The sequence below is a fragment of the Opisthocomus hoazin genome, chromosome 1 (assembly GCF_030867145.1).
Source record: "Opisthocomus hoazin isolate bOpiHoa1 chromosome 1, bOpiHoa1.hap1, whole genome shotgun sequence".
NCBI lineage: Eukaryota > Metazoa > Chordata > Aves > Opisthocomiformes > Opisthocomidae > Opisthocomus > Opisthocomus hoazin.
In genome coordinates, this window is record NC_134414.1 from 137,033,200 (window position 1) to 137,057,711 (window position 24,512).

Sequence of the window (24,512 nt, forward strand, 5' to 3'; positions counted from 1 at the left end):
ATTGCTCCTAGAATAAACGGCTCACTGAGACAACCCAATAGCTTGTAAGTGGTGGAGTTGAAGACTCTGCCCCCTGTTCACAGACCTGCAATTGAAGCATTTGCAGCTGCATTCCTTACTCCGTATTTGTCATGCTATACTTCATGTCTTGAAGGCTGGGAAACTTTCACAGATAAAACATGTATGCTCATTTCAAATGAGAGAGGCTCTCACCAAGGATAGAAAAGGCTATACAAGTTGCATTATCTGCAACTTCCCTTAAAACTTCTCCCTGATTCTTACAGTTTACTCACTGGAGCTAGAAGTAGTCCTGTCTCTATTTTAGCCCCTCTGATGACCAGTTAGCAGCTGCCTCAGTTCATCAACTCCTGATATGAGGAGTTTCTATGTCATCTTCTCTACTCTGTCAAAGCTTCTCAAGAGACTGAAATGTTCTTGCTTGTGAAACACTTCGTCCCAGAGTGGAGCTTGAACCTGCTGCTAAAGAATCTTGTGTCTGCTCTTCAAGGTGTCAGCTGCAAATTTGTTTCTTTGTGTGGTGATGATTGTCATCTTCTCAGTGGTGGTATGTATGAGATATTCAGGCCCTTTCAATCAATGCTTCTGTATGATACCCTCTAGAACAGTCCTTCCTTGCAAGCCCTTTTATAAATTCCTTCAAAAGTTTATTTCCATCAGTTGGTATAAAAAGAGAGCACATAAACAAGACAGAACCTTCAAAGGATTCTCAAGTTGTTGTTGATAGTTGGCAGACCCAAAAAAACAGACATCTTCATCTGCAGAATGTTTAAAAGTTTGACACGTTGTGCCAATGCACATTCAGAGCTTGCTGGAGCATAGTCGTGATCTTTCATTACAACACACCTCCAAAATGAAGCTGCAGAGTTCACAGAGACATTTGGCAAATGACATCTCCCTGCCCATATCAAGCACTCTGCTATTATGGAAGTACCAAATTGGATGTGGCCCTTACTGTAATAGTCCTGCAATACTACTAACACAAAAGGATTCTTAAGATTCAAGCAATAGGATGAGACGAGTATGGTGCTTGTTCAAAATATGATTAAAAGTTGTCCTAGAGTCCCCATGGGTTCTTCTCAGTGGAGGAGGTTTGTGGTTGGGAAGGAACTGAAATGGTATTGGGCATGCTTAATTTTAGTACGTGCTGAGTATGAGAGAAGGTGAAATATGTATGCAACCACTGTGGGTATTGCAGAAGGAGAAACATACCCAATCTGGAGTGATATGCTTTATGTGCATACACTGTGTGAACATTCACATGAGTCACTCACCATGATGAACTCCTGTTCTACACAAATAACTGCTCCTTTTCTGTGTGGATGCGAAAGAAGTGGATCAGAATGCTAGACATATTCTAGCAGAGAGAAAATTAGTGACTTACTCACTACCACCTTTCAGTATTAGTCATGAGTCCCACCTGAGACCTCCAAAAGGATTTCTAAATATTTCTTGCCCATTTTGGGGCAAAGTCTAACAGGTGAGTTTGAGTTGCTACTATGCCAGCTGTCTGTGACAGGAGCATTCTGCCTCAGCTCCACTCAACAGGAGGTTTATGCTGGCAGGTGGCACCTAGCAGCTGAGAGGCAGTTTAACAAGCAGCTTGGTACAATTCTCAGCTGCTAGTTACTAGCTCCTGCTCAGATACAGTTAGCGACTGTAACCATGTGAAATGTTTCTATATGTGATAATACATCAAAAGCAGATTCAAATTTGGCATGATAGCAAGCATGAATGAGCTCATGTCAGAATTAATTTGCACAAGGATAGACATGCCTTCAGTGTAAGCAGAGCAGTGCTTCCCACAGATCTAAGGCTCTTACTACCTGGGGGCAATGGCACTGGGCTCTGTATGAACCATCTTTCTGTGTTGTCTTTTGTAGCTTCAGTTATAGTTTGGTACCTTTTGGGTCTTTAAGAGGAATTGTGTGCCAGCATCCCTCTGATAGGTAGACGTTCAAGTGACATCCATTAAGTGACTCGAAGATAAATATCTAGAGTTCACTTTGTTCAGCTCAGTTTGTTGAGTCTTTATTGGCATGACTAGCTTACTAGTGTATTAGCAAAGCATTCATGTACAAGGCATGTCAGATTCCTGTTAAAACATCTTGGTCATCTTAATGCAAAGGCTCATTTGTGGCTATCCTGTCCAGCCTCGGGAGCTGAGTAAAGTTTTGGGAAAGGGTCATGGCCTGTTTGTTGGTTTCTTCTGATAGATATTCCCTCCAGAGTCATTACAAACTGTAACAATCAATATACTTGTTAAAACAGGAAGACCAACAGGGAGTTTTGAATAGTGACCAGTAGCACTTAGGTTTATTTATTGTCAGCTTAAGCAAAATTGATATAAACAACTCCAGTGCTGACTTATGAATATCCAGGCATGATTTTAAAGTGATTTGAATAAATCAAGTAAATGGCGATATGCAATTATAAGTGCATGCAAGGCCTTAGCATTTCCTGGGCTGCAAAAATGGAAATTTATTAAACTGCATTAAAAAAAAATAGTCTCTTTTACTTACATTTGCATAAAAATATATTGTGGTTTTTCCTATTTAGCAGCTAACATTTCTGGAAGGGAAATGGATTCAGGGGAAACTTCAGTGAGTTTGTCCTTCTGAGGGGAGTGTGTGAGCAACTGGTATACAATGAAGCAATACTTTGTTTTGTTAGAAAATGGCTTTTGTTAGTTTCCAGCACATACCAGTGAAAATGAAGGACTTGCACTGTTATCCTTTCAGTTATTTTGATGTAATTACAGATATTTTCAGTCAGTTCCACTGATTATGGACAAAATACTAAGAATGGTCTATTAATTTTTGAAGTGTTGCTTTTGGCACACAGAACATTCATCACATGGTGCCTGCAGTGTGTACAGAGGAGTGCAATATTCCGCTTCTCTGAAGCACTACCTATTCCAAAAGTATCTTACATCATTGTTTTGTTAATTTTCTATATCAATGAAACAATCCAGGTCTCTTTAGTGTTTTCATATTAAACATCCCAGATTTCTGTGTACTTGCTCTGAAACTAAAGTATGTGGGTGGGGGAAATTATTCAAGAACAGAATACTATTTCTGCTTTTCTTAAATAGTCCTCTGGGGAAGACTGCATATGTTGTATGTTACCTGTAAAACTTGTTACACAGAGTTCTCTGTACAGTAGCCAGATTAAATACTTCTAAGGAGAACTATCAGGCATACTACAGTTGCACTGTATGTCCATTGGTCTTATATTATTACCTTAATACCCTGTTCCTTCGATTTTGGTCTGATTCAGTACAAGCTTTCTTACATTCTTATCTTAGTATTTGTAATGAATTGTTTTGCTTGACTAGCATTCTGTTACAGCCATTGGTTACTAAAAAGCGCTGGTAATGGACTTCCGACAAACAAGAACCATCCAACTGTTGATACACAATTAGATTAATATAATCCAAAATCACGCATTAAAATATCACTAGTGTAAACATTGCATTCCATTTCAGTCTCAAGTTTTTCTTTCGTTTCTGTAGGCTATTCATTCTGTTGCTTGGCATCACGAAGGCAAACAATTCATGTGCAGTCACTCTGATGGCAGCTTGACCCTATGGAATCTAAAAAGTCCTAACAGACCATTCCAGACAACAATTCCACATGGTAATTTTGATAGTTAAAATGTACAACTAAGACGCAATACAATATTCTCCATGCTGCTTGCTAATATCTATGTTTATTTCATTTTTTTTTATTGTAGCCCAGTTACAGAGTTGCTTCTTGCATAAATACTTTAATCTGCAAATTAGCTGCAAAATATTATAAAAATCTGAGAGCAATTTTGATCAACAATTTTTTAAAATTGGTGTCATAAATACATCCTACTGGGTAATATTGCTCTAATGTCTTCTTTTATCCAATTCATTTTAATAGTCTACTGCTGGTCCTTGGCGCCCTCGGACCATGGGATTTTCATGTTTCTTTCTTTTATATTTTGTATTAATGTGCTTCCAAGTGCAATTTTCACAAGAAGTAATACATTTTGTACAAGACACTATGTTGCTTGTTATAGAGATGGTACAAGGCTTCCTAAGTCACTGCAATAAAGAATTCAAAAGAGCCATGTTAAGAAATGGCTCTGTCTTATCGCTGGGACTTTATATGCCATTGCTTCCTGTAAATAAGGTAAAAAGTTACTAACTCCATTGCAAATGAATACATTACCAAGAAGCCTGACTGCGTGGAGAGAACGGAAGAAGGGGAAGGCACGATCTACGTAGCCCAGAAAAGTTTTAGCATTTTCTTAAATTTCCTAATTCGTTTTATTTTGTTATTTTTCGTCATAGAATTATAGTTTATATCAGAAGGGACCTCTCGGAGGTCATCTCGTCTAACCCCCAGCTCGGAACAGTCCTGATTAGATCAGTTAGATCAGGGCAGTGTCCAGTTGATGCTGAACACTTGCACAATTCCAACGACAAATTGCACAGCCTCTCTATGCAAGGTCTTCCAGTATTTAATGACCCTCATGGTACAGATTTTTTTCTAATACCTAACCAGAATTTCCAGTGTCACAACTTGAGTACTTTGCCTCCCGTCATCACTGTGCACCTCTGAGAACAGTCTGGCTCTATCTATACTGTCTCCTCCAATCAAGTTGTTGTCAAAAGCATAGGCTTTCCAAAGTAACAAAACCAAAATTGTTGTTTTTTTGGTTTAGCAGAGACTTTTCTCTGACTGGAAGGAAGTACTGAGCCATAATTAACCAAGCACACATGAATTTCAAATGTGTGCTTAATTTAATTTTGTCACATGACTAGTTATACTCCAGAGCATGTAACATTTTGTCAACAAAAGGAATTGAGTCAATCTAAGAATGACTTAGGGGAAAAAAGTAAGCTGTTTATGGTCATAAGCTGCTCAGAAAAAAGGTATGCATTTCGTCAAATTAGTTAATTATTAGTTAAAAGTCATCCTTCTCAATATCTGCATGGTTTTTAGACGTCTTTGAGGTGTAGTCTATGGTCTTTTAGATGTATGTGGCAGTAAAAACACAAAGCAATAAGAAATGTAATTAATTTAGACAAATGCATATTTTATGGAAATAGGAGCTAATGCTCATCATTCTCTGTAGCTTTAAGGTTCCACTCTCTTACTGCTTATACAGTTTCTTAAATGTGTATGTTTTAGTTTGATAGTTCTATTATAATGATGCTTTAATACAGTTTTCATCTTCTTTCTTTAGGAAAAATTCAGAGAGATGGAAAAAAAACTGAGTCTTGTAAACCAATTCTTAAAGTAGAGTACAAGACCTGTAAAAGCAGGTATGTTTTTAATTATGTAATTAACTCAATATTACATTCCTGAGTTAAAGTCCTTTTAGAATCTTTCCCTCTTTCCGTTTGCAGAGCTATTTATTATTATTTAAAGGTACTAAACCTATAATATAAACATACATACTATGTAAACTTATAATTACTGTGTTGTGGTTTTTTAATACAGTGAACCATTTGTGATATTTTCTGGTGGATTGTCATATGATAAGGCTTGTCGACGACCAAGTTTAACAATCATGCATGGGAAAGCAATTACAGTTCTTGAAATGGATCACCCTATAGTTGATTTTTTAACTCTTTGTGAAACCCCATATCCAAACGGTAAGTTTATTAAGCAAAACACAGTAATGGAAAATATAAATCAAGTGATCTTTTCTCATACCTAAATTCCATTCCAGGGACTTCCATTCTCACAGTTATCTCCATCTTAAGAAAACCACATCACTGAGAATAACTGGAATTTGTTTGCATTCTCAATATAGGAAGCAAGTAATGAGTGGATAATAAAGCATGCATAAATCTCCAGGTATAAGCTATATAAGCTTGAAACACGTGGGCTAGTGTAAGGAAATCTTGCTATTAATCAAATATATGTGCGTATATTTCTAATATTTTTCATGAGTCTGAAAATCTAGATTGCTAAATTATTGAAGATTAAACTGTCACTTATCTGCAAGAAAGTCCTTACACTGCAGCCTGAATTGAACTGTTAAATGTGTTTTGCTGCGTATTATGGGGCTGCCAAATTCTGAAGTACATTCACAGAAAACTCCAGAAAGTAAGTTAAGAAAAGCTCTAAGTCAAAAAGAAACAAAGTTTAGCATTTTGAGCCCTCAAGCAGAAAAGTAAACTAAATCTTATATACGTAGCTAAACCTAATACTTATTAAAAACACATGGTAAAGTGTATATTTGTTTAAACGTCATGCAAAAATTTAATTTTCAGTAATCAAAGTTAGTTTGGACCTTCATTTAACTGTGGCAAATAAAGTGAAACTTGCCGGTACTAAGATCTTGTAGTCCCTTCCCCTGTTCACACACTAATATTTGAAAATTTTGGTTTAACCTGTGTTATTCATAGCCTTGTATAAAACAGGCCACAAATAATGTGCATTTGTAGCTGGCCTGAAAGGCAGGTAAATCAGTTGTTGTCAATTTACTCAGCCTTTTTGCATCAGCCAGCTGAAGTGTGTATTCTGAGCTTGCACATACTGGAATGATTAGCTGCTGTTGAAAAGAGAGTCGTAATTTTACATCTATATTTTTTTTAAAGAACTTTCATGCTATGTAGTCTAATGCACCCTATGCACCAAGGCAAGCATTTATTTGTCATTATAATTGTTTATTTTTTCTGAACAAAGCAAGCATTAAATAAAAAATGGAACTATAATATCCAAAAGAGTGTATGGGAAGAAGGAGCATGAATTGCACACTTGTGGGATTCCTTTGGAATATTCCTTTAGAATCGCTTTAGAAATGAGGGCATTGTGTGTCGTCAAGTGGACTGGACTAGCTGTTCACAATCTGGTTTTGAAGAACAATTTACACGGTAGAAGTATTACCGGAGAGCAAAAATACATTTTACTGTATAATGTTGGATTCAGCAACGCAATAATAGACACAGCTTATTCGTATTCTATTTCTTTACTTTCAACACACCATCATGCTGACATGCTATAACATGTCAATTCCATTTCTGCCATGTATGTTGATCAGCAGCAGTGCCCAAAAGTCATTTTTCAGTCCTTGTCTGGCCCTAGTTTGCAGATATGTCTACGTTTGTGGATGTGTCTAGGATTTCTACCTTGAGACTTTTTTGTTAATATATTGGGAATATTTAGAGAATGTAAACATGATTTTCTTGTTTAAAATGACTGATAGGAGAACTCCACATCTTTTCTACTTGATTCCTTGCTTACAGAGTTTCAAGAACCCTATGCTGTAGTTGTGCTTTTGGAAAAAGATCTCATTGTTGTTGACCTGACACAAAGCAAGTAAGTGTTGAGTTCTATATGAAGTTATCTGTGTATCTTAACTGTCCTGCAAATGATGATAAAAATGCAAATATTATCACGCAATGTCATTTTATTATCCAAAATCATTCACTCTTGGTAGTATTTCACTCTATATGTTTACCTCCACTTTAAGAGCTAAAATCAGCTAATTAACATGAACTTATGATAATATTTGTTCTTAAGTGTGGGAATAAATCTAAATCTGTTGTCCCTTCAGCATAGCCCTTAAACATTCACTCAACATGGAAGTTAAGTAATACTTGGTCACATGCTGAATTATGACCTGAATGTGTGTTTTGGAAACCAGATTCAACTACTACTTATATGCATGCCTAACTTCACTAGACTCCGCAGAGAATACCACTTAAATATTTACTCAAGTATCTTAATAAATAATGGCATTGATTTATAGTGGATCTACGGGAGTGTTTCATGAACCGATTGCTGGTTTAAATGACAAATAGTTCTTTCACATCGGAATCAATGTTCATATCAAAGAGAAACCATACATCATGTAAGGCAGAATCCAATTCTTGTTTATTTTGTTCTGCCTCCAACACTACCAATAATGTATATCCATCTTCACAATGGTATAACTAGGAACTGATTTTGCCCTGAATGTCTTAAAATGTTTTAAGTGAATCGTGTTCTGATCTCACTTACTTTCAAGAATAATTCAAATCCTCTCGGCAATATGAAGCGGATGTAGCTGAAATCAGAACAAAATTTCATACATTTTTTAATTGTAAATAATATTGTGTAAACTGCCAGAAGTGAGGCCTTCCTTCCTATCAGACCATCCAAACTGATGGAAGTGAGAAATCAACAGAGATCTACTTCATCTGTTATTGCAGTTTTTCACTGTAGAATCAATAGTCTACCAACCCAATAAGCTAAGCTGTTCAATATAAATTCCACAGCTGTATAAGTAGTTCTTAGGTCATAGTATATATCATATCCATGAATCTGAAGCTTCTAGAAAATGTGCAACATTTGAACTTTTGTATAAATAAGATTTTGAGATGTTGAGAAAAATTAGTTCTTAATCCTCATTCACAGTAGTCCTCTTAGCCTTAGGAACTGTTAGAAGAGCATTCTTGTCGCGGCAGTGGAATTTTTATATCTTTAGTTGAATAACTACACATTATTAATGACATTAAAAAAGACACATATATTTGAGTAAATTAGGGACAATGTACTTTATTAGTAATGATTTTACTTAAATTCTGTCATACACTTTAATATAAGAATATGTTTTCTTCTATGGCTCAGTGTGTCACAGTGCTTCTAATAAATTGTCTTCCTTAACTAGTTTTCCAATCTTTGAAAATCCATATCCTATTGACATTCATGAGTCACCTGTTACCTGCACAGAATATTTTGCGGACTGTCCTCCAGATTTGATTCCTGTACTGTATTCTGTAGGAGCAAAACATAAAAAACAAGGATACAGCAATAAGGTAAAAAAAAAACCAGTATTTTTTTAAACGAAGAAAGTAGATGTGCAACCTATGTTTTTGTAACATCTTACCAAATTATTTTCATTTTACTTCTTTAATAATCAATTTCAAGTTGGTCCAACCAGCAGCTTAGCAGCATGCCTACAGCCTGGTATTTGTCCCTCAAAAACACCATCACTTAAGCCCAACTATTAATGACCATTATGTAGGACTTCGTCATGAGGTTGCTGGAGTTATTTGAGATCAGACTGAGTTAAATGAAAGCCGTCAGTGTACAACTCCAATTTGTATGGATATGTTATCTCTGTCAAAGCAAAAAGTGAAAACATTGCAACTGAAAGAAGTTAGCAGAAGAGCTTCAGTGAAAGTTGAGGGCTGACAGCATGTCTGTGAAATTTTTATTAAATAGGGATATTAATAATTATTTTACTGAACTACTGAAGTCTTCGTGTAATGGCTTTAGAAATAGGACAAGCTGCAGAAATATAAAGAGGAAATGCAATTATTTTATAAATTTCAAGCATTAATCTGGTTTATGTTTTGACTAGAACTAATCCATCATAATAAATAAATGAGAAAAAAAATTGGGTAAACAAATCAGACATCTTCAGTTTTCTATTCACATTAACAGAAGTATTCTCCTTGGAGCTGTCTTGTTTTCCATGAACTGCGAAACTGGGGCCTATCTAATTCTTTTGGATCTTGATTCAACAAAGTGCTTCAGAAAATACTTTTTTCCTCTTATTTGAATTTGTCTGCTTATTTATGCTTACCCCATATACATAGTTTCCCAAACTTTTCACCACCTACCTGTATTCATTGCACACTCTCCTGTGCACTTGCATTATTTGTGCACATACAAATATATGCTCTGATTGTAGGTAGCTGCTCATTTGCCACCTACCCATTTCTGCACTCATAAGCATCCACTCCATGTATCCTCATAACCAGTTTGTACTCCCAGTTTTTTTCCACCCACTCAGACTCTGTACACATCCTCACCCACTCTGCACCTGTCATCCTCCACATCCTGTATCCTGTATCCATACCTGCCAAGCTTTAGGCACAGACCAGCGTTCCACTCTACCAGCCTAGACCAGGGCAGAGAATGGGAGGAAAGACTTGACACCAGTAAATAAAAGTCAGAGAAGAGATGATGATTTCATGTGTTCTGTAAAAGTTGCATTCCCTTATCTCATATCTCATATCATCTCATGGCATCATGTTCAGATATTTGTTTCTGGGCCAGCTTCTTCAGTAGTCTTCATCCTCAAATTAGATTCTCAGTCTATTCAGTGTCCTATGGAAACTCAGATTCAAGTAATCGGAAAAGACTAGCAGACCTGTTTGTTACTCCTTCCTCTAGTTCCTATTTTGGATTGTTGAGTTTTAGCTGTGCAGAAATATTTTAAAAACATAGAATTGATAACATTAAAATGTTATTAAGTTTCAAAAGCCTTAATTGATAATATGAAAATGTTAATAAACTTTAAATGCCTTGAATGATACACATTTTTGTTCCTTTTATGAGTTGTATTGCATTTTGGAAGATGTTGTCTACGCTTGAGTTTAAAAATTAACCGAGCAGGATTCATCAGAATGAGTTGTGATCTCAGTACTCTTGTTGCTTGTTTAGGAGTGGCCTATCAGTGGTGGAGCATGGAACCTTGGAGCTCAGACATATCCTGAAATCATTGTTACAGGGTGAGAATGAAACTGAGGATTGGTACTTTTAAAATATTAATGTCTACAGCTTATGATTGTGGGTTAGTTATAGATAAGAGCTGACCGTTCATAGACTATGCATATCCTGCCTCTTCATTTGAGGTACGTAACTTTTTCCTTGTGCAGAGACACCACAGAAATTCCCATGTGCTGTAGAAAATAAAACTTTGTATTCAGGGATGAACTACCATAAAGAATTACCATTTGAGGCTCTAGTGTTAGACAGGAAGTCTATATACTTGTGGCATTGGTGTCTTTGGAAAGGAGAATCCATTGAGGAGAGTATTTTGGCCTTGAAGGGCAAAGAAAATAGTACTAAAAAGGAGAGCAGCTGTTCTGCTGTAGCTGTTGTCCTTTGGCCTTCTGGGGCCTTTGTATCTGGGGATGGTTTGGGAATTCATTTTGATACCCCAGCATTAGTGAGGGTGTGGTGCACTGGCATGAGTTTCAGCTTGTGAATGGAGAGACAGCCCCATAGCAAAAAGGCATAGAAAGGCTCAGCTCGCAGTAGAAGCCCATGAGCAACGCCTGGTGGATTTTCAAGGGGCCATCCTATTAAACAGAAGGTACTCAGCTAGGATGGATGATAGCTATATATTTGATAAATTGTTATTATCAGTGATACTTAACACCCATTTTTAAAAATGAGATTATGATGTTGTGCAATAGTACCAATAAGGTGATGAAGGGGTTATTCTCATTTTAAACAGAAATGTCTTCTTTCTCCAGCTTTACTTCAGGGATAATTTTAAGTCATTAAAAAGAACACAGCTGTAAGGTATTAAGCAAAATGAAGTTACTCTCTGTCTTCTCAAAGTTTATTATACGTGGCATTTTTAGAGTGCATAGGCTTGATGCTGGCCAACTGCAAAGCCAGAAGTGCTGTAACTTAAGCTTGTCATTAGCATGGGAATTAATTTCTTAATGTTGCTATCTTAAAATTCATTGGGGGCTTAGTTCTCTGTAGGAAATACATTGAAAAAAGTATTTTATTAACCTCATCAAACTAATAACAAAATATTTTCTTAGAGTTATTATGTATATTGTTATATATTGTCAGTAAGGTATGGAGAGTTACCACATGAGCAAAATACAGTTTTTCTGCTTATATTTATCACTTACTGAAAGCAGATGTTTTAGAATTGCATCTTGTTTTAACACATTTAATTTTTATATTTTTTTTAAGCCATGCAGATGGATCAGTAAAGTTTTGGGATGCTTCTGCCAGTAAGTTTCTGAAGTTCACTTTTATATAATGCTGACAAATCACACACTCACATACATATAAGTAGCATGATATTTAACAGTATGAGTAGTAGTACCTAGGATGATATAATTAGAAATAATGACATGAATTTTTTATTAAATTAGGGAAAAAACACGCTGTAAAAATAAAATATTAAAATACAATAATACATGTTAATACATGTCTAATTTGGCGAGGGTGGAGAAGACCTAAGTCTGTTCTTGTCCAGACTCAGGTTCCAGGAAATAGTTGGGAAACATTTCCATTCATCCTAACAGGAAAAAGCTTTGCAAAATATTTGTTGCATACATTCTAGCTGTAACTACATATATCAAAAACCAGCATTTTCCTCTACAGACAATACATATCGTACTTATTAGTAAAATATATTCATTAAAAATATACACACATTTTGGTTGACAGCTAAAATATTCTGGTTCAGATATCCTGTGCTTCAAAAAAGTTGCAGCAGAGTTGCCCTCTATTCTGTCTCTCCTGTGCTACAGGGGTGTCTGGGTAGAATATCTCACTTATGAGGTTTCAGTCTCTTAAAGAAAAGAGTGTGAAAGAAGCTTCTGTATGAAATGTTAGACACAGAGAGATTTAATTTAACCCTAATAACGAGTCTGTAATAGTCACCAGGAACAGAGAGTATGAGATACTTAAACTACCAGTTACTTCCCCACTGTGCCACATAATTGTAGTGATTAATACTGCTACCATTTCCAGCCAAATATGAGGAATGTTTACAAGATTTTAGTGTCAGCTAAACCTGATGACTTTTTCAGGTAGTTCTCTTTTTGCCTAAGACCAAATTTTTTCACTTACCAGGAGGGACAAGGAGAAAGTGAGGATTTCCAGAGCCTCATTTCACAAAGGAATGTTCGTAGGCATTGCAAGTGAACATGACTAGGAGTTATTTTTTTATAATATAATTTATCTGTTTGGAAATGGAGGAAAAACAGATGCAAGCTGCTTAGAGTTTACATCTTCCAGCATTTTCAGATTGTGGTGAACACCAAAAAGAAAAAATTTCTAATGAGGTCAACAGGAGTTTATCTGCAAAATCAGAAGTTTGAGAGAACTTTCATAAGACCAAAAATAGGATAATGATTTCTCTTTAGAGAGGTAGTATGAGGCATTAGACCTTGTCTTGTGCAGACTTTGTTACATGGTTATGCTCTTGACAAAAATATGCAAATGCAGGCATTAAAGTTAGGGTGAAACAAGACAGACTGTTGCAAGACCCCAAAGCATTTAGCGTACACAGCGCAAAGCAGCCACTGTGCCAGCCATTTCTTCTATAATTCTGGCAGGAAAGGAAAAAGCTTCTCATATGGAATATAAACATAACTCACCAATCAGTAAGTACATGCTGCAGCAGGATTTTTTCTTAGAGGTAACAGCTTAGATGATCACGAATATTTGCAATCCCTTCAACAGTAATGGTACTTTCAGTGCATATCTTGTGTCCTGGTCTTAGTCCTGCTTTTCAGGGCACGTGCTGCATTCCTGGTACTGTACTTTGTACTTGTTGTTTAGACAGTTTTAATTATTACTAAGTTTTATTATTTACAAGGTCTTAACTTTTTAAATAGAGTTTAAATTTCATTTGAGATTTCATAGCAAACGTAATATCCTACTGGTATTTGAAGGCACAAAATACTTTGCTTTTAGACGTATTTTAATTGTGTCATTTTGTATCTGAAAGCACAGATTTGTGGGAGACAGGGAATTGCTAAGCCACTGAAGCAGTTTTCCACATGCATCTTTGCTCAAAAACCATTGCTGTTTCTTATTTGCCTGTGTGCCTAGTAATTCACAGAAGCATAGAGAATCTCACCTTGTACTTGTGCCCTATGATTCTGTAATTCTTCCAGTCCTAGTGTGCAGGGACGCAAGATGTCTGATTTGAAGTGCCGCTGTAGATTTGACACTGGGACTAAGGGCAGCCCAACGCTTCTTCCACCACCACAGAAGGCACGAAGAGTTATGTATTCATTACAGAAGCACTTGCTTTAATTTGTGAAAATGTGGTAGCATTTTATATGCTAAAACTTTTCAAAATATAAAAAATGTTAGATGCTAGAACTCCTGGAATATATCCGCACTGCAAAATGAAAATGTAATTTTGCTGTGTTCGTCCTCCAGTTACATAACTAAAACACCATTCTTCCATCTTTTTGTTGCTCTTGTGACACAAGCTACCTAGACTGATCTACCACAATTGCATGATCATGTAACAGCTTTGTCTTTATGTTTATACACACTTTTGTAGCCTGGGTCTGAGTGGCTTTTTCTGACCTTACACAGTTATTAATTAATGCCACTGACAAATTCATGTAAAAGTAGTAAAAAACAGGGAGGAGTGTCAATAAAGCAAAATGGGGTTAACTGTAATTCCTCCTCTACCTCCAGAAATCCCTGTAGTGGAGTTCTAGTCTTGACAAAGGCTTCTGGATATTAAGGTTTTATATACAGATATAAATAGAGATATACTTATTAGTCACGAAATTAAAAACATTTTAGAACTCCTGTTCATTCAGAAACTCTTTGTGTTGCCCAGACCACCAGAATATTTTCGTAATGTTCTCTCTTAAAAAGCCATACAGTCTACATTCTAGCAAAACAATAACCTCAGACAAATGAAATCTTAGTTTCAAATCTCATTAAGGAAAATGGCAGCATTATCAGAGCCTTTTTCTGTCATCTAGTATAAGTCTCATTATGGACATAATTGTTAACATAGACCTTTGATATCCTGTCCCAGAAAACACTAAGAAGTATTTCACAGACAAATACCCATTTTGGAAATACTAAATACATAGCCTACCAGTACTGTGTACCAGAATAATATCTGTATTGTGTAATATCCACCTTCTTCTCCTCTAGGCCTTCACAAGATTCTTTGTTATGCCACAACTGAAAAGAAAATGAGAACTGAGGATTTTTATAAGTGATTTGCTTAATGTTAGTCAGTATTTTTTATATGTTTTAATATATTCCAGTTACTCTACAGATGTTGTACAAATTAAAAACTTCAAAGGTCTTTGAAAAACAGAAACCAGGAGAAGGAAAAGCAACAGCTGAGATTGTGGAAGAAGATCCTTTTGCTGTTCAGATGATGTACTGGTGTCCTGAAAGCCGAATTTTTTGTGTGGCAGGAGTTTCTGCATATGTCCTTGTTTACAGGTTCAGCAAACATGAAGTAAACACTGAAATTGCAGTAAGTCCTTCAGAATTTTGCTCTCTTACAAAAGAACACAATTTCTAATCAAATTGCCTTGCCTTGTCTGTGCTCATATACTTGAATAAAATTGGTATCAACCTGTATAAATACAGGTTTAGCGACATTCCATTTTAAACCTTTTGAGTAAAATCTTGTTCCTACTTAAGCTAGTGACAAATATATAAATGAGCTTTGGGAGCCAACTCTCCACTTTTTTGCTTTAGTAGTAACATACAGTACAGATTTCAGACACTTTGCTTTTAAGACTTTATAATACATTAAATCTCTGTTGTGACTACCTGTTCTAAAAATTCTGGCTGCTGTATGTTTTTATCAGATAATGTACATTGTGTATGTGCATAAGAATACTCTTTTTAACTCAAGTATTTCATCTCTAATTTATGTTCATAGTGTTTGTACCACAAGGAAACTGAAAATTATCGCTGGTTTTAACAAAATCAAGAGTTGGGTTTTTTCCTGACTTATCCTGACTTTGTTACCCTAAAAATGGACACTATATGAAATGCCAGATTATTTATGGCTAAACACTTGATATTTTCCTAAGCTTTCTGTTGCTTTATCCTGTTCAAATACTCCTTTTTCTGTCTTCATGTCTTAAGCAGTTGCCTTAATCAGGTAGAATCATACAGTTCATGTTCCTTTGACTGCACTGCAGTCACCTTGTACTTATCCTTGTTGTACAACAAGTCTGAGTTTGGTTTAAACCTTACATTTTTGCACAAGAGCCACAACCACTGCTAACAGTGTGGCTGAACAGCATTTATAATGTAAAACATTCTTTCTTAAGTCTAAGAAGTTTAATGGGAGACTACTCTTAAGGCAAAGCCAAACCAAACATGACTGCCTCTCCTTCAGGCTTGCCATTCCCTGGTGCTGGAGAACAGTTTGCTACTCCAGACACTCTCTTGCAGGAGAATATTGCTTTGCATCTGCCAGCTCGCAACAAACCCGAGGGACTGACTCAAAATTTCTCTTTCGTTTTCCACCTTCCCCAGTTACAGTTCTTTTCCTTTTCCCACTATTTTAGTGTACTTTAGAAAGTCTGTAGTTCCAGTCTGGCAAAAACTTGTGTCATTTTTGGCCTGTAGCCATGTGCCATCTGGTAAGGAAATTCATTACCTATAGCTGTTCTGTTGTTTTCCTTTTATTTTTTCCCCCAGCGGCAATTATTAAGCTAGCTGAATGTGTCCTTTCAGAAAAAATTGAAACTAATTAACAGTAATTTTACCTTACTGACCAGTTCATGCATAATGCTGCTATAATTACTGCATTTCAGTATTCTTACCTTGTTCTGTAGCAAATGCACCTTATCTTTTATTATCTATAATTTAATTTGTTTACATGTCTTTTACTTTTGTGGCTGAAATGCATCAGAACTGATATTTTCTAAAGTGTTATAATGTGTGCATTTTAACAGTTTCTCAGATTTCGTCTGTAATTAAGAAGCATTTATATGAGGGATTGTTTTCTGAAGATTTGCTTTAATATTTTCTATTGTTGGTGGCATAGTCACTGACTTCCCCTGAGTTTTGTGCATCCCTGAGATGGGCCTCATCTCTTGGTTTCCACATTTTTGCTGCAAGCATTCAAGTCTTCACTCCTAAATGGGGGGGAGGGGGGGGGAGCTCAATAAAAAGTGTGGGAGTCTTTTTTGGAATATGTATCTGATTTTAGGCTGTCTGGTTTTGTCTATACTAAAACTGAGCTGGTCAGTCTCAAGATTTCTTTGCTGCCTGAGATGAGTCAAAATTCTAGCACTTAGTGTCCTCCCTTCTCTAGCAGCCAGCCTGAACTCACCTTGAGTTCAATCTACAAATCCCAGCGACCCTATGTTGGTTTGACTGCCTGACCACAGTCTTATAATGTTATTGCTGTGGTAAATGGGAAGCATGGAGGCTACTCAAAGGTTTCTCCATGCAGCAGGTAAGTCTGCTGCTGAATATGCCTTGGAGGCAAAGACTGTGCCTTGGATTTCCTCAACAAAAGTATTATTTGCATCATTCTATAGCAGATTCTGGAGGCAAGGAGTATGCGTGAGACAAATTCTGCTTCACATCTAACCTTGGAGTCATTGCCATGCAGTTATGTAAAAATAATTTGCTGTTGTTGTTGTTTGCTCGTCTGAATCTACTCTATCTTGTCTCAAAAGGATATCTAGGTATCTGTTAAACACTATCACTTTCTCAGTGATCAGTCTTTCCTCAGTGAAGCTCCTCTTCAAAGCTCTTGAGAAGAACTATGGAAAAAATTATTACACTGGTTTGAATGTAGAAAGGAGAAAAACAAACCTAGTGATGGAATCCTTTGAAATTATCTTTACCATGTGCCAAAATAAATTGGCATGACAGATCTGTACCCCTTCCAAGGTCCAGTCAAAGCAGGGACCAATAAGTAAAAAATAATCAGTCATGTTATTAGCCTAGAAATTTCTCCCCCTCTCTGCAAATGGACAAGAGCTACAACTTAATACAATGAATTTTAGTAGAAAAAGGAAGACATAAAGAAAAACATCCAAAGAAGGATGATGCATTTCTAACATGATAAGCGAAGAACATGCTCTTGAACAGTTGCTCCAGTCCTGCATGAAGATTAAACAGCATTATAAATCATTTTGGTCAGCAGCAGTTCCTTCCAGGAGATTAGATTTTCCAGAACTCAATATTTCACTCATTAGTCTTTGAAGGCAAATGTTGTCCGCTTCTTTAGCTGATTCAGGCAAAAAATATCCCTGGATTTTGCAAGGAGAAAACAAAAGTGAAATCTTGAGAAAGGACCCTTTCTCTTCTGGTTGAGCAGAATCACTTATTTCTGAAGTATTCTGTGTTTTAACACACTAATTGAGAAATAGGAGGGCCTTTAGTACTATACTTTATCTCCCAGTTCTCGTAAAACTTGGGTATTAATGCTGTTATCTCCATTGTGATACAGATGATACCTCAGTGAGAGATCAGTGCCTAAGATGGAGCTTGCAGTGTCTACATCTGCAACTGGTTCTGATCACTGCAAGGTACTAGCACTGAAATTACTATTCAGCTAGTATCCCAAGACCATATCTATTTGAGGGCTGTACCTTGTTTTTCATTCTTTTCAAAATAGGGATCTCCTTGGACAATTCATGAGGTAGAAAGAAGTGCCCAAAATTTACTGTGATTCTTTGAGATGATTATGTGCATAGGGCCACAAAAATCATCCAAGGGCTGGAGCACCTCTCCCATGAGGACAGGGTGAGAGAGTTGGGGCTGTTCAGCCTGGAGAAGAGAAGGCTGCGGGGGGACCTTATATCAGCCTTCCAGTACCTGAAGGGGCCTATAGGAAAGATGGGGAAAATCTTTATAGTGAGGCCTGTTGTGACAGGACAAGGAGCAATGGCTTTAAACTAAGGGAGGGTAGATTTAGACTAGACACAAGGAAGAAATTTTTTACGATGAGGGTGGTGATACACTAGAACAGATTGCCCAGAGAGGTAGTGGAGACCCCATCCCTGGAAACATTCAAGGCCAGGTTAGACATTGAAGATGTCCCTGCTCACTGCAGGGGGGTTGGGCAAAGGGACCTCCAAAGGTCCCTTGCAACCCAAAACATTCTATGATTCTATGATTTGAGCTCCCTGTTTGGTTTCCCTGTGTTTTGGAGTGCTTCAGTTAAGTTTTCCTGAATTATTGGAAAGAACTGAAGGGTGCTTCAGCCTGGTTGGTCTCCTTTTCCCTATCTACAGAGCCCAGAAGAAAGGCAAAAGCTAAACGGTTTAGGCTTTGCTTTCTAGAAACTGCCAAACTCATGTTCATTCTAAGGAATGTGGAACTCTCCATACTGTTATCTTTAATTTCCTAACCTCCACCTATGGACAAATGAAGTTCTTTCATCAGTACTGCCCACACTGTCAGGCTTCTACATACTGGCTAAAACCTGTCTTGTAGAGACTGTTTTACTAGCAATCAGGACGCAGAGTTGATGATCATTCTTTTCATGAATTTGCTTAGGGAAAAGATATCAGACAATAGGCAGAAAATTTTCATTACATTTTTAGTGAATGATGGCTTCTTATGCTGAAATAGTATTTATTTGGGAGTGAGTGACTAACTTCTCTTTTCATAATATATTCTAGAAAGTTGTATTCTTGCCTTTGATTTACAATAAAAGGCTTGAATCAAAGTCGGCACTGGAAGAATATACATATGTATTTCGCCATCAGCATAGGTTAGATGACTAATTCCTATCTGAAGTTGCTGTTAGGCTGTATAAATAACAAATTACAGCATTCTTTACCTGCAAACAATAATGATAAATGTGGCTTAAAAAAGGCTTACTGGTATTTATTTGAATGTAACAGAATTTTCAGCAGCTTTCTTTATCAAATTATAACTTAGCTTTTTATATATTTAAGTCATTAGAGGTACGACTTCAGTATGAAGTAGAAGATATCATTACTCCTGAACCGGAAATAATTCCTCCATTTCCAGATGCCTCCTCCCAGCTTCCTTCTTTAAAGAGCCTTTCAGGCAGTACCAACACTGTAGCATGTGAAGGAACAATGAAGGATAGTATCCCATGTCTTAGGTAAGTCTATGCCATTGTTCAAAAACTTGTCTTTCTAAAAAGCATTCCTATCTGTTGTATTAATGATCAGTTAACTATCAAGAAAAAGAGGTTAATCATACGTATGCAACACAAGATGAGAAGAAACCAGAATATGGAACAACCAAAAGAATTAAGGCAAAATAATTAACAAGGGATGGAGAAGATAAGCTGTTACAGTAAATATTTGACTGTAATTTTCCAGTATGATCTAGGAGTAAATCTTCATCTCACACCCACAGTTTTGAGTGGAATACAAGCACCACAGAAGAAATTAAGGAATTTCTGAGGAACCTTTTTTTTTTGAGTTCACAAAGAGACTTCCATAAAACAGACATGTGCAAAGCTTTGTCTCCTTGATTAATTAGTATAACACTAAAATCTTTCTTTGTGAAAGAAGTGTATGCATTTTATGGTGTGTAAGGGATGGAAACTGTGTTCATACTCATGAAATTATCTTTAAAATAGGCAATTATGAAACAGTTGCACTGTGTGGAAGTGTATATATGTTTAGTCTTTAGAAAGAAGCAAATTGTTGTCTGCTAGAGGACACATTGCCGCTGTTTGGAGTAGATTAGTATGTACTTACTAATAAGGCAGATAAATTATGGGTTTGAATAGTTTCAAAACAGAATTCCATACGAAACTGTAATTTCCCAGCAATTTTAGTGCACTACTGACAACAATTGTTCTCATTTTAGTGAATTCATTATTTCAGTTGAATTATTATTAAATATTTTAAATATCTCAAGTATTTCAAAAGTAGTTTAAATGAACATTTTGATTTTATATGCAAGTCATTCAGGTGGGCAGCAGTACAGTATCTAAGATACAGTGATAATAACATAATGCTGCAGCCACCTACACATGGAGGGTGAGTGCACAACTTGAACTGTGTTGATAATCCACATATATACAGACTACCTTTTAATCTTGGCTCCATTGTGTTTCTTTTCATATCTGCTTCTCAGCCTCGTTACAGCAAATGGGTGGCACTCCACACTACACAATTTTTGCTAGTCGGAAGTCAGAATAGCTGAATGTGTTCGTTTCTGCAAATAGGTACTAGAAAGCAAGTGATTGAAGGGGCTGAACTAATGAAAGCTTGGCGTTTTTCTGAAATCAAAAGTAAATGTTACTGAGAAAGGCAAGCAGCAGTATGGAATAAATGTTGTCTTTGCTTATTTCAAAAGATTTTGTAATCAAATACACAGTTATAATAACATAAGAAACAGCTGTGTTTTTGATTATTCAGATAAATATTTTTGATTCAAATACTGTCATCAAAAACCTGTACCCAGAATGTAAGTCTTTGTTCCCAGACTTTTAGTGTCATCCTAGATTAGGTCCATCAAGGGTTTTGAGAGTAGCTCCAAGTAGCTCCAAAATGATAAAGAACTGTCTGTGATTATCTCATGAAGAAAACGAAAAACCAAAACTTTGCAACAACCGGATTCAGTGTAGCAGAACAAGAACGTGTCAAGAAAATCACTGAAATATCTACACTACTTCTGCACATACTCCTGCAGTCTGTTTAGGCTTATAGTATAAACATTTCAAAAAAAGCAATTGAAAACAATTGAAGAACTAAATATCAATATTACTGTTCAAGCAAGATGGTTAGTGAAACCAGGGAAATGGCTCAAACATCCTTAAAGAGGAAGGTGTCACAAGAACATAACAAAATGAATCATGAAATCTGAAACTACTTTACACCAGTCTTGTGGTCTTTCACCAACTACAACTTATTCTGTGTTTAGAGAAAATCCCTGTGAAATAAGATCCATCTTACCAAAGAAGATCGTCAAATTTACAATGAAAAATACAGAAAGGTGTTTGTTTACTTTTTTTGCTCAGGTAAAAATAATCTGGAAGAAAATTCAGGAGACGCTTGAAGTTCTCGAATCTTCTCAGCGTGTTGTTAAAAACGCATTGGAAAGGCAATATAATGATAAAAACATATTTTAGAAGATCATAATTAATTCTTCAGCCATTGTCAGCCTCATGATAGTTTGTCTAGAAGAAGAAAAGGATAAACACATTGCCTCAACAGATATTCCTTGGAACTAACCACGTCAGTGTGCTTGACTCTTATGTTCCCACATATCATCAGTTATCCATTAGAAAACATGGATTGAAAGTAGGTCTGCTCAGCTGAAAGGACATTAGACTTAAATCTTGCTTCTTGGATCTCATTTACCTGTTTTATATTTTTTATAACATTTTTAAGGGCGGGAGCTGAAAACTGAAAATGGGGTGCAAGGTGGAAACACTGCCACTATTATGCCTCTGAAAGGCTTGTCCATAGACATAAGAAATGGAAAGGCCCCACCACAAAAGATATTCTGGAGGACTATTTGTATAAAATATTCAGGTTGTGCTTGCTGTGAAGTTTGTTTGAAAAGAATACGTCTTCATTGCGTACAGCTCTTGTTTGTAGTTTCAGTTTTCTCTGGTCTCAACAGACTCCTCTCCCTTAGCACCCTGGGTTCACAGGTGTTCGTCCCCTTGTTCTCACCACAAATACTCCAGGGCTTCATTAAGCTTATGCATAGTGTCACTTCAGAAATGGTCGTGAAGATGTATCTTATGAACAAAGGAAAGGGCAAACCTTTAGTGCCGATACAAAGCTGCTGCCAACTGGTGGGTTGACCTTCGCCGACTGCCAGCCACCCTGTCACCCCTTCTCCTCAATAGGATAACGGGAAGAAAACAAGATGGAGGGGCTTGTGGGTTGGCATAAAGGCAGGGAGATCACTTATCAATTACTGTCACAGGTAAAACAGACTCAACTTGGGGAAAAGTAATTTAATTTATTGCCAATTAAAATAGACTTGGATGGTGAGAAACTAAAACAAAAATTAAACCACCTGTCATCCCCCACCCTCCCCTTTTTCCAAGCTTCACTCCTTCATTCCCAACTCCTCCACCTCCTCCGCCCCGAGCAGCACAGGGGAATGGGGAATGGCGGTTGTGGTCAGTCCACAGGCTCCTCTCTGCCACTCCTTGCTCCTCACACTTTTCCTTGCTCTGGTGTGGGGTCCCTCCCACGCGGTACAGCGCTTCACAATAAACCTCCTCCAGCATGGGCTCTCTACAAGCCACAGTTCCTTCTGGAAATATCCACCTGCTCCACCATAGGGTCCTCCATGGGCTACAGCGTGGGTAACAAGGCTGCTTATGCAAGACAGTGGAAGTGGTTGCTTTCTTCTCTCTAACCAGGCAGATAAAGTGCTGTTCATCTCAACTATTTGCACGTTGTCACAAAGAGATTCCCGTCCAGTTTGGCTCAAGACTGTGGCTTGAGTGCTTTCCTTCTGCTCTTGTGACTGCAGCAGAGCTGAGCGGGGAAGGGAGGAGTGAGAGGCCAGACCCCTGGCCCGGGAGTCTCTTCTCACAGCTAGTCCTGGACTGTCAGGAGGGAGGAAGAGGAGGGCGGGAGAAGGCCTCCTGCTTGCTGAGCTGTGCTGTCATGTCTTTTCTGTGACAAGATCCGAGCCAAGTGGCTGATGACTGCTCCAGATAAATGGATATGTAAGATCTGAACAGTGCAACAGGCAAAAGAAAAGGAATAGCGTGCCAAGCCACTGTTAAGGAAGTGCATTTAGAAAGATAGATGAGGAATGCCGTTCTCATGAAATAGTAAATATGGGAAAGGCTTGGCAAGGTTAGTGAACCCTCTGCAATAAAAATATGAGCAGCACAGCGTAAAATACATTACTGAAATTGTTAAGCATTTGGAGACAGGGTGTGAATGCATTTTGAAATGGCAGTGACCAAAGATGTTGTACCGGGTGCAGGTGCCCAGGTGCTGGGGGGGCTGCAGGGCAGCCCCTGTGAGGGGCGGCCAGGGCTGCCCTGTGCCGGACACAGCCGGTTCCAGCTGGCTCCAAGAGCCCCGGCGCAGGGCACGGCCGAGCCCCGCAGCCGAGAGGGTGGTATCTCTGGGAGACGCTGCACAGGAGAGAGCAAAGCACTGCATGGCAGCCGTGAGAGAGAGAGGAGTGAGGGAAAAAGTGAGAAACAGCCCTGCAGACACCGAGGTGAGAGAAGGAGGAGGGGCGGGAGGTGCTCCAGGCGCTGGAGCAGAGATCCCCCTGCGGCCCGTGGAGAGGACCATGGTGATGCAGGTTGTCGCGCAGCAGCCCATGGAGACCCCACGCTGGAGCAGGCTCCTGGCGGGAGCCACAGCCCATGGAGAGGAGCCCACCCTGGACCAGGGTTTTCTGGCAGAAGCTGTGGCCCGTGAGGGACCCACGCTGGAGCAGGGGGAGCAAGGAGTGGCAGACATGAAGTGTTGTGACCTGGCTGCAACCACTGTGCCCCATCCCCGCTGTGCTGCTCGGGCTCGGGGAGGAAGTAGAAGAGTCAGGAGTGGAACTGAGCCTGGAAAGAAGGGAGCGGTGGGGAGAGCGTTTCGTTTTGTCTTTGCAAATAATTTCTCGCTCTCCTACTCTATTTTTAATTGGCAACGAATTAAATTAATTTTTCCCAAGTTGAGTCTGTTTTGCCTGTGACAGTAATTGGTAAGTGATCTCCCTGTCCTCTCTCAACCCATTAGCTTTTTCATCTTATTTTCTTCCCCTGTCCTGTTGAGGAGGGGGAGTGAGATAGTGGCATTGTTAACCCACCCTGGTCTTATTATGCTTTAAGAACTTTTCCAAAAAATATCTTCAAATGCTTCTACTGCTAACACTGAGCTGGAGATTTTATCTTTTTGTGTCATAAGGCACATCTACGTCCAGTCTTTTCTCGCGCTCTGTGTCAGAACATAAAAACGTGAGACGTATTGTGCAGTCCTCTGTTCTTCATAACTTCTGTCAGAATTAGAGCACTATTTGCTTTATACATTGTCAGTGGTGCTATTGGACTTATTCAGAACTTCAGCCCCGTTGTCATTCTATGGTTATGGT

General features: G+C 37.9%; 1 protein-coding gene across 8 annotated transcripts in view; it reads left to right on the forward strand.

Moving 5' to 3' along the window:
• The window catches only part of STXBP5L (syntaxin binding protein 5L), a 216,253-nt gene that overhangs the window by 125,063 nt on the left and 66,678 nt on the right, over positions 1-24,512 (forward strand). For all 8 annotated transcript variants that reach the window (XM_075437392.1, XM_075437397.1, XM_009941563.2 and 5 more), the window contains exons 8-16: positions 3,533-3,656; positions 5,239-5,317; positions 5,496-5,650; positions 7,250-7,322; positions 8,656-8,803; positions 10,440-10,507; positions 11,715-11,755; positions 14,783-15,000; positions 19,409-19,581. In XM_075437392.1, the coding sequence (XP_075293507.1) occupies positions 3,533-3,656; positions 5,239-5,317; positions 5,496-5,650; positions 7,250-7,322; positions 8,656-8,803; positions 10,440-10,507; positions 11,715-11,755; positions 14,783-15,000; positions 19,409-19,581 (1,079 nt within the window). The remainder of the gene's footprint in view (positions 1-3,532; positions 3,657-5,238; positions 5,318-5,495; positions 5,651-7,249; positions 7,323-8,655; positions 8,804-10,439; positions 10,508-11,714; positions 11,756-14,782; positions 15,001-19,408; positions 19,582-24,512) is intronic.